The 10,590-nt window shown below is 33.1% G+C and overlaps 1 protein-coding gene across 1 annotated transcript; it reads right to left on the bottom strand.

Annotated features, from left to right (window-relative positions):
* Nucleotides 1–844: 844 nt before the first annotated feature.
* Nucleotides 845–9,398, bottom strand: LOC126776784 (ecto-NOX disulfide-thiol exchanger 2-like). Its single transcript, XM_050499544.1, has 9 exons — nucleotides 8,878–9,398; nucleotides 8,204–8,398; nucleotides 7,313–7,812; nucleotides 6,610–6,753; nucleotides 5,793–5,976; nucleotides 3,836–3,942; nucleotides 1,632–1,736; nucleotides 1,306–1,440; nucleotides 845–1,220 (listed from the first exon to the last, which is right to left on the bottom strand). The coding sequence occupies exons 1-9, from the start codon at nucleotides 9,191–9,193 to the stop codon at nucleotides 855–857; spliced, it is 2,052 nt and encodes a 683-aa protein (XP_050355501.1). The 5' UTR covers nucleotides 9,194–9,398; the 3' UTR covers nucleotides 845–854.
* Between the last annotated feature and the right edge of the window lie 1,192 nt (nucleotides 9,399–10,590).

Genomic DNA, 10,590 nt, shown 5'->3' with positions numbered 1-10,590 from the left:
TAACTACATTGACATCTGTCATCTAGATTCAATATGATTTAACAACTTGACACTTGACAGGTACAGAGTTCATTAAATTCATTACATGACAGATAATATATATATAATATATTAAATAAATTTAAATATAAGCCAAAAAAATGTTGCTTTCGTAGGACGCGCGAACATGTGAAACATGGAAAGTGATGGTTACTACATAAATGAATTAGGAGTAAAATAAATAAAAACATAAAGCAACAAAGTACACGCGCCGCGCACACACAAAAGAGTAGAGAGCGGCGGCGGAGAGGAGGCATAACGACGTTTGAGTCAGCCTTAAAAATCTATATTTTATATTACTATCAAAATCATCATGGAGTCTAGCAAATTAATTTAATTATTTTTATATTTACTGTTCACCAGGTTAAGCATTTTTAAATCAACCGTCTAATTAACAGTACTAGTATGATAACTTTATAGCCGCAGCTGCTCCTACTGCAATTACGTGCGAATGAGTTTAGGGAAAGAAATCTAAATAAATAATAATAACGTGCGAACTTTAGTAAAAAATATTAGACGGATTCACTCCGCAATCGCGTTTTTTCGCGGCTTTATTACTTTATATCATATTTTTAACAACTCAAAATCTAACGAAATATAAAATAACATTAAAATGTTAGTTCTTCCTGTAACTTATTTTATACATTATAAAATCAATACTATTATTTAAGTCATTTACTATGCTATTTTGTTCAGCTAAAGAAGTCTTATATATATACATACTATTTGGCATAAATGGCAATAAGTAAACTAAATTGGGCTGTTAAAAACGAATATACATTGTTTTTTTAAATTATTTAATATAAATCATGACATTACATTTCTTGTTTAATTGTTTCAAAAGTTATAAAAGACCATCGATGCTCAATACAGGCACCAACACCCGTAGTTTTACAATGAAAAATGTCTACGTATTTTTGTAATGTTGCCAGAACAGTAGCCTGTGTTACATTTGGAGTCATAGACCTTACATAGGAAACTAGATAGTCTAATGATGCTCCTAACGGATGGACCATCAGAAATGCTGTCAATATGCTTATGAGTTTAGCCTCAGATGGTGGAACTGACGGACCAGTTACGACAATTTTGTCGTCATCCGGCGTTGGTGGTGGTGGTAACGGCTTCGCAGGTGTTATTAATGTCGGTTCTACATTATGATGAGATGGTAACGGCGGGTAAACCTAAAAAAATTCAATAATGAAGTTGTTTGTCTGATTAATAATCAAAATAAATTTTATACATTTACATGTCTTATACAATGGTTACCTGTTTGTTCTGTAAAGCTTGTTGAGCAATAAAATGAGCCTTGAACTTCTCAAATTTCCTTTCAGCTTCGTCTTTTGCGAGATGTGCTTCATTCTTGTAACCCTCTAATTCGTATGTTAAATTTTCGTTTTCTCTCTATAATAAAAACATAAAATGTGATAATTAAAACCGAATATTGATTATTGTGCTTTTTCTGACAATGTATTTTAAGATTTCAATTAATTTTTACACTTTGATATTGCAATTTTTTAAAATGTAATAAACGATGTTGGCTTTAAAGACAGAAATTGCCATTACAAAAAAATAACTCAAGTTACTGATAATACCTTCAACTCTTCATATCGCTCCATAGGCACCACATTCTTTCCAAACTTCTCTACTTCTTCATCTTCAAAGATTGCATTAAATTCGTCCTTTATATTTTCTACCTCCTGTAAATGTTTCCTTTTTAAAATAAATAAACAAGAAAATAAGCTCTTCTTTGCATCTTTATTACACAAGTATTAAGTTTTTTTTTAATTTTTAATAAACTTTTTCAAGTAAGAAATTAATAAAACTTTCGTTTTTTCTTTATAATAATAATAATAATTCACAATCTGTCAAAATGTCTTAATTATATAAGTACACATTTTTATAATGTATGTATTTTATTATCTGTGTCCTCGAATATTATGCAAGAAAAGACTCGAAGTCACTCCACTGCCCGTCGCTCTACGCTGATAACAAATACTTGGAGACTATGTTGCTCTGCCTGATGCCCTGGCTCGGAGATTTCACGATGAACCAGTTCGGCGACACAGATAATAGGAGGGTAAGACTCGTTTTGGAAAATACAATGTATACTGAAGTATACTTACAAATTAAGTAATATAATTGTCTGAAGGCAAGTTGTAAGTTAATAACATTTTGACATATTGGTATACTAATTACCTCATCAACGACGTGTTGGTTTTTAATGAAGCAGATGCATTCGAGATCGCGTCACAAGGTGCCATCTTTGTTAATTTCATTATACTTACACGGTATTAAGGATTGCCGAAGGCGCAAGTCGTTGTTCCTTTTTGCTTTTTCGGGAAACTTTTGGGTTTCTTAGCGAAACTTTTTGGTTCAATAATGCAGAAACTTCTGTGATAAATCAATGTACCAAGTGGATTTCCGTCAATAAAATTATATGGGTAAATCAGTCTGTATAGCTTAGTATAAATCTTTGCATAAATACTCGTTTTTAAATGATTACTTTATAATATGTGAAGAACATTAAAATCAGGGAATCCACTTGTCTTACAAATTCTTACCGTTTCTTAATTGTTTAGTATATTTCGCATATTTGAAATCCTGGTGATCTCACGTATTCGAAGATCAGCTCTAAACGATACTCACGTATTGGTAACTATTACAAATGACGTGGAGGCTCGTTTACGAGTATAAGTCATCTAAACTCTTAGCGATTATTGACGATACACGGAATGTTAGTTGGCTAGTCAGAATTTAGTCACCAGTTAGATTATATTCTTAAAGTATAGGCAATAACTTAGATTTACAATTACGCAAATAGTCGATAATATTGTTTTTTTTTTTTTAATATACAGGCTAGCGCATAACTGTTATCACACCTGATGGAAAGTGAAGATACAGTCTAAGGTGGAGTGCGCTTGCCTAGAAGATGCCTATTCACTCTTGACTTGAAGATACCCATAAGGTGGTGGGGAAAACGGATGTCGGGAGGATGTACCAGATATTAGCGGTGCGTATCAGAAACGAGAATTACTGTTATACAAGCGCGAATATCTAAAAGCTTCAGACTAGCCAATTTCATTTGCACGTATTATAATTACAACTAACTTACCTTAATATTTATGCGTTTTTACAACGAATAGAGTATTTAAAATAAAAGGAAATTTCTAACGATCAACCGAGCTATGACCAAACCACAGTAATATATTTGTAACCTGAACTTTTGAAAGTTGAAAGTTGTTGAATGTAATGCAATAGTCTCACTTTGGTCATCGAACCTTTAAATAACAACTAAGCGAAACAAATATTTCTCACGTGGGATTATATGATCACAGCACGGTCAATATGCTTTAATATTAAAGTTTAGGGAGCTGTCGAGCAAAATTTGTAAGTGATTATCTCACAATAGACGCATCACGCTTGCTCATTGTAAAAGAAAGTCTATAAAATAACTATTGAAATATACGTTATAAGCGAACGATTGGTAATATTTACCGACGAAATATAAATTTATTATTATATAAATTAATTAAAAATATATATATTATGAACAAACTCACCACGCAAAGTGAGGCAACATAATTAATCTAATGGACATAAGTAGAACCTTGAACAAATGACTTGGTAGAGCTTTATTTGTCTTTCGTTATTTTTGACTATATCCGGCAGTGGCGGATTTTTATACCGCTCACGACAGGGCAGCGACGTCTTTAAATTACAAAAGCTAATGATTTTCTACAATGAGCAAATCATACAACGAAATGCTCGCCAGCTCTCTAGCCTGTATCAACTGTACCTCTGTCATTTTGAGCCACATCTCGACGTTCCGACGCTGCTGTTTCGTGAAATGGTCCGACACGCGTTGATGTTTTGCCGCTGACAAAATTTTGGCTACCTGCTCGACTGTTATGAGGAAAACTAACAGTTAACAGTTGATTGATTGTTTAGTAATATCCATAGATATCTGATATTATCCGATGGCATTTTTAGAGCAAAACGCTGAAGTATTAGAGAATGAAGAATTTATTAGAAGAATTCAGACTGTCACTTTCTTGTACGTGTCCAAACACGTACACGTAATTTCTTCAAATTTTACATCGCCATAATACAGCAATGATCGATACGAATTTGGAAAGAGTTTGGAACAATTAAGATATTGTCCAGTAATATATTGTAACATTGTTTACAGTAACAGCCTGTTAATGTCCCACTGCTGGGTTAAAGCCTCCTCTCCCTTTTGAGGAGACGGTTTGGAGCTCATTCCACCACGCTGCTCCAATGCGGGTTGGTAGAATACACATGTGGCATAATTTCAATTAAATTAGACACATGCAGGTTTCCTCACGGTGTTTTCCTTCACCGTCAAGCATGAGATGAATTATAAACACAAATTCAGCACATGAAAATTCAGTGGTGCTTGCCCGGGCTTGAACCCACGATCATCGGTTAAGATTCACGCGTTCGAACCACTAGGCCATCTCGGCATTTTTTACATTTAACATTGTTTGTTATGTGTTAATTTACTATCAATTTAAGCCCTGAATCATTTATTTAGTAAAAAGAACAGAAAAACATTACGGAAATCTTACTTAAAATCACCTTCCTGCTCGAAGAAATACATTAATTCATATATATTTTTTAGGCAAAATGTTAGTTCCTTCAAATTGACGCGCTGGACTCCGGTGCTGTGGTATGCTGGATGTAAAAGTAATGTATACTTACTTTATTTACTCATATGAAAATATATCTGCGCAGCAATCTTACAACGTAGCTTAAACGATTCATCGCTCATATCTTCTGTTGATTTTTGAAGTACAAACTCGTACAACAATGGAATTAAAAACCTAACTGTTGTAGTTTATCTGTACTTGATATTTAAAAGCTGCTCCAATTTTCTATATACTCAACATTACCTTTTTAATTATCAATTAACCTTGCAATTTTACATATCATTAACCTTTCGGCTATGTTTGTTTAGTTATTAGACGATGTTACTCAGGTTCTGATTGATTTGAAGCTCCTAAGTAACACTCCTAACTTCTTGTCACAATTCGTGAATAATGATATAATAATAGTTAACGTCATATTTCTTTGCCGTTATGTACTAGGCAGCAATTGTGTGCGCAGTAGACAACATTGTAATCAAGTTTGTGAATTTACGAATGCGCTAGCGCAGTTCGGACGGTACGAGATTTCACGAGTCGATTTCCGACACAAGACCAGACTTTACTGCGAAATTGAACGTGTGAATAGTATAAACCGATTTACATGGGTGGATTTTCGCGCTGCGTCAAGGCACTTATCGAATCGTCTCCCCAAGCCATACCGCTAACTCCATATATATATATATATATATATATATATATATATATATATATGTATATAGTTGCTTTAATATTTTTTTTAGACATTAAAGAACTTACAGCGAAAAAATAAAGATTTTTGTATGCACTTTTTACACGAATGTGAAACCTGCACGGACATGTCTGGTCTGGTCCCAGAGCGGCAATGTAATATGACGCAAACCATTCTACATTTTTATATATAATTTCCGAAAATGTAAATTTTAATAGCTCCTGACCTTTGCTCTGGAAACCTATAAAAAAAAACTTGCTGCATCTGAGAACTCATTCAGCACCTTATTCTTCCGATCCTGATGACATGTAGTGCTGTTCAGTAGTGTTGCCACATTCGCGAACCGATTTTCCAATAATGTAGTTAAATAAAAACGCTAAATATTTCAAATTACTTACATTGCATCACAACATTTGAAAACTTGTCCTTGATAGTATTCTTCATGTTTAGGAACTCTTCGTCTAGTTGCATCTTCTCATTAAATAATCTTCGTATTTGATTGTTGCTGGCTTGAATAAGTGAGTAGAACGCATTTGCATTCTTCTTGCTACACTCGCCTCGTTCCAACCAAACTGCTAAAGTCTACAATGACAATTAAGACAAACATTAATATCTGTTTTATTGCAGGTCCAAGAAGCGCTGGTTCGATGCCGTGAGGGAAGACATGAGAGCATGATCTCACTAAGGAGGATGCTTTAGATTGGACAAAGTGGAGATAATAGCAATAAAAAGCGGACCCTGGCGTTACTAGGCCGGGAAAACGCTAGGCAGAAGAAGATTAATATCTGTTTTATTTATTTGTCCAGAACTCGTACCAATTTATTTAACTATTACTGAACGTGATGTCTGCCTGAGTACGACAGAAAGCGCAAAAATGGCCTAGCAAGATATATAAACTATAATAGTATTCATTTTCTAGCATAATTGAGTGGACGGTACCCAGATGTATCAATATATTAATATCTCGTCTGGGTGACAAAATATAATTTAACTAAAAAGCAGATGCTAGTTATATAAAAGTAGCTTTTGTTCTTTCTTGGGCTACAAACTGGCTTCATACCAAATTCTATCAAAATCGGTTTTGTGCTTTAGCTGTTAAAGCAAAACAGGCAGATGGACAGGGTTACCTTTACATTTATAATATATAAATATAGAATATATTATATTCATATGTGATTTATTTAATTACATGTAAATAATATTCTAAATACTCACATATGCAGCTGTTGAAAACTCTGTCTCACTTTTAATCTTTTCAGTTATATTTGACAATGCAGTTGCCGTAAAAGGTTCAACACGTGGAGGTGTGGGCTCTCTTTTACGTTGGTTCTTTTCAAATTCATTTTGATCGTCACGGTTCTGAAAAGGATATATAAATAGCATTTTCTTGAACGGTTTAATTCATTACGGTTTTGTGTAAACTGGCTGAATATGATGATGATTGTTAAATATGTCGTTATTGTTAAATATAAAAAATCATACCGAATGGGCCTGACTTCACTGGCGTACGATGCATAAACACATTTTATGTACACACTTATAATACCAGTACGAAGCTGGGATGGTTAACTAGTATAGTATTACATATATATATTTCAGATAAAATTAATTTTAAAGAATTTAGTAGTACATCTTGTATGTAAATAAAAGACTATCGACGAGCTGAGCCGGTTAGCGTGGTTGGTAGATACTTGCCTTTTAGGCCGAAGGTTGTGGGTTCGATTCCCACCCAGGACAGACATGACTGTTTGTCCTGAGTCTGGGTGTAATTATCTATATAAGTATGTATTTACAAAAGAAAAGTAGTTTATCAGTTGTTTGGTTTCCATAGCACAAGCTCTGCTTAATTTGTGAATAATGTCCCAGGATATTATTACTTTTATTGTTACTATAAAGTATATAACACCTATGTACTTACCATTGCATAATCAATAACTATTGTGGTAGCTTCATTTTCGTTTTGATCATGATATTTAAATCTAAAGCCAGTAAGTAAAAAAGATGTCTCCACACTCTCTTGTCGTTCAAAACGAACATAATAGACTCCAGTTTTAGGAGATTTTATTTCTTGAATAGTACCGAACCTTTGAAACATTTCATTCAATGTGTCATGACTAACATTAGAAGGGAGCCCTCCCACGAAAATCGTACGACACCCTTTAGGTTTATCACGTCTTTGTCGTAATGAAACACCAGGTATAGGAGGCAATAGCACACCTTTGCTAATAAACATTTGTTGATTAGCCATCATCGCAGGCATCATCTGCTGATTCATCATCATCATATTCTGGTCCATCATGTTAGGCATCATGCTGCCCATCATATTCATGTTTGAGACCATTTGCATCTGAGATCCATCTATCGATTGCTGTCCCATCATATTATTTATCATATTAGGATACTGCATCATATTCATACCTAGAAATTTTGAAAAATATAAAATTTATGAAATAAAGTTTTACTGAAATGATTTGTCTTTTACTTATATTACTAGGAATATAAGACAAATAATAGTACATTGACAACAGTATTTGATAAGGAAGCAAGGTGCACACAGAGATAAATTCAGTAAACATGCATCATAGCAATAACATGGGCATTTATTTCGTATGTGCATCTAATATTTCGTGACATAAAACATTATTTAAATTTTAAAACATCTATTCGACAATATATATATGTAACCTCTAAATATTTTTTAAAAAATATTATAGTTAGTGTAAGATTTAATGAAATAAAAAAATGCATAATTATACTTCAATTATATCTGTCATACATATTTTCTAGAAATTAATCAGGATTCTATCACCTGGCATTATTCCCATATTCACATTTCCCATGTTATTCCCGAGTATTACACCTTGTCCTTCACCAGCATCAGTATTTTCCCACTTTGATTGTCTATCTCTGTCATCATTTCTATGTCTATCATGTCTATTTCTATCATTCCTATCGTTTCTGCCGTATCTGTCACGACGCTCCCGTGATCTTGATCGCCGTCTCCCTAAAAAAAAAACAGCATACAACTATTTGTAATATATTAATTATAACTGACCAATGATGTTAACAATAGTGATAACCAACCTATAAAACTTATTTGCATACTATAAACCTTTATTTTTAAAAGGGTCCAGGTATTTTGAGAAATAAATGATTTAGTTAATTGACATTCTGCTAGATACATAATGTTTTGACAGTTGGATGTATACCTATAATTCCAATTTGCTAGTTAGAAGAATTGTTTAATAGACATTTTGCTGCTTGCTTGGATGCTTAGCTACTCAGACATATCAGTCATATCAAAAAACTGTCTGTCTAGTATGGATAACTTATTAAATTAACTTAAATGTTATTTAAGAACTACTTAAGCAATGCCTTTTTCGAATGTTTACAGAAAGAGAACACAATGATAAAATAACACCGCTAAGCAACATTCAATAAATAAGACCTGTAGACTTTCAGATTTTGAACAATTTTTGTTACCTGAAGCGCTTCTATCTTTATCACGACGGCTGTTATAACTGGAATGTTCACGAGACCGCCTCTTTGGATTCTGTGTACTCGATACATCGACTGATTGATTTGTTTGAACATCTTGACCATGACTGTTTGAGTCATTAGTCAATTCTTCGTTCTCGATGTTCATATCTACAGGTCCTATGAAGGGCACATGTGCGTTCGGTGATGGGTTCATTGGAGGAATGTTCATGTTATGAGGCATTAAACACATTGGAGGTACTAACGGGGGTATTATTTGATTCATCTCAGTGTTATAACTGTCATGACTCCAAGAATTCATTTTAATAATTAAAAAATGACATTAAAAATTTCCATAAAGTCATACACAATAAGTATAAAAAACAACGTAATATTAATATTATTTTTCTTTATCAAAGAGTATTCAATCACTACGTACTACACAGAGTATAGGCTAGACTTCACTCTTTCATTCTATTAGTATTTGGCACTTTGACTCAAAGCAGTTCAGACAGAGCACAGCAGAGTACACACTACGTTTTAGCACAGAGTACATATACATAACCACTATAATATTTTGTTTGACGTGTACAGAGAAACTAATAGACGCAATGACGATTTCCTTCTCACTTACACAAGAAAAAGAACGGAAATTACGTTACAAATGGTTTAGACAGAGATAGAATTATCAAAACCTTTGTCCCTTATCACGTAACCAGTTTTAGTGTTTGTTTCGCTACTCAAGAAGCAAAACAAGAAACAACAACTTGACAGTTGGTGCGTTTATTGTGCTTATTGTTCAATTTTTGCTTATTTGTATGTTAGAAAAAGATTCTAATCGAGAGAAGAGACGGAGAAAATATCCTTATATTATATCGAACGTTATACAATGGTGCAGTGTCGTATTATTTCATGTTAAAGCGATAGGAAGAAGAAAATAGCCGGCGTGTGTTTTCACGCGATAGTACGACGGTTTTATCGCTAAATATAGTTTATTAGTGGTTGACATGACGGAACCTGTTTTCACATTAAAGTCCTGATGATAATATGATTTTCCAGTTTTTTCATTCATAACATATAATTATTTATTATGGAAGTGCTGCCAGCGTCAGCTAAAAAAAAGTCCCGATTTTTGATAAAAAATATCGACTCGTCGACAATGTAAGCAAATAAATACGGAGTCCAATATAGCATAAAGTGCTTCGTTATATATAAATATTTTATTTTAATTTATTCTTTCTCCTATTTACAATTTCCTAATGACAACATTATTTACCATTCTTCTTGAATTTATAATATTATTGCATCCGAGTCAAGAGGTTAACATAGAAATATATGTGGTATATATATAATATATGCGGGTACCATTCTTTATTAATAATTTAATTGAGTTTTTTAGATTTCAACATCTGAGCAGAATGCTTATCCAGTACCATATAAAAATGTTGAAGTACTATTGATAACGGAAACAAAAACAAACAATATACGGTTTTTGGGTGTAGTTGGAAAACAAAAAATATTTTAATTAAAAAATGTATAATAAACATAAAAAGTAAAATTTAAAAACCTTGTTTTGTTTTAATTAAATCCTGAAAATTATTTATCTGTTAAAACAGGGAATGCAGTTACAGTGGCAGCATTATACTCACACATTGACAAAGTACCTGTCTCAATCGCGGTTTCAAGGCCTCTTGGTTTATTAGTTTCTCTGTCTACGGG

The sequence above is a fragment of the Nymphalis io genome, chromosome 21, assembly GCF_905147045.1.
Source record: "Nymphalis io chromosome 21, ilAglIoxx1.1, whole genome shotgun sequence".
NCBI lineage: Eukaryota > Metazoa > Arthropoda > Insecta > Lepidoptera > Nymphalidae > Nymphalis > Nymphalis io.
Note: the sequence above shows the minus strand (reverse complement) of the source record. Positions and strands in the feature narration are given on the sequence as shown.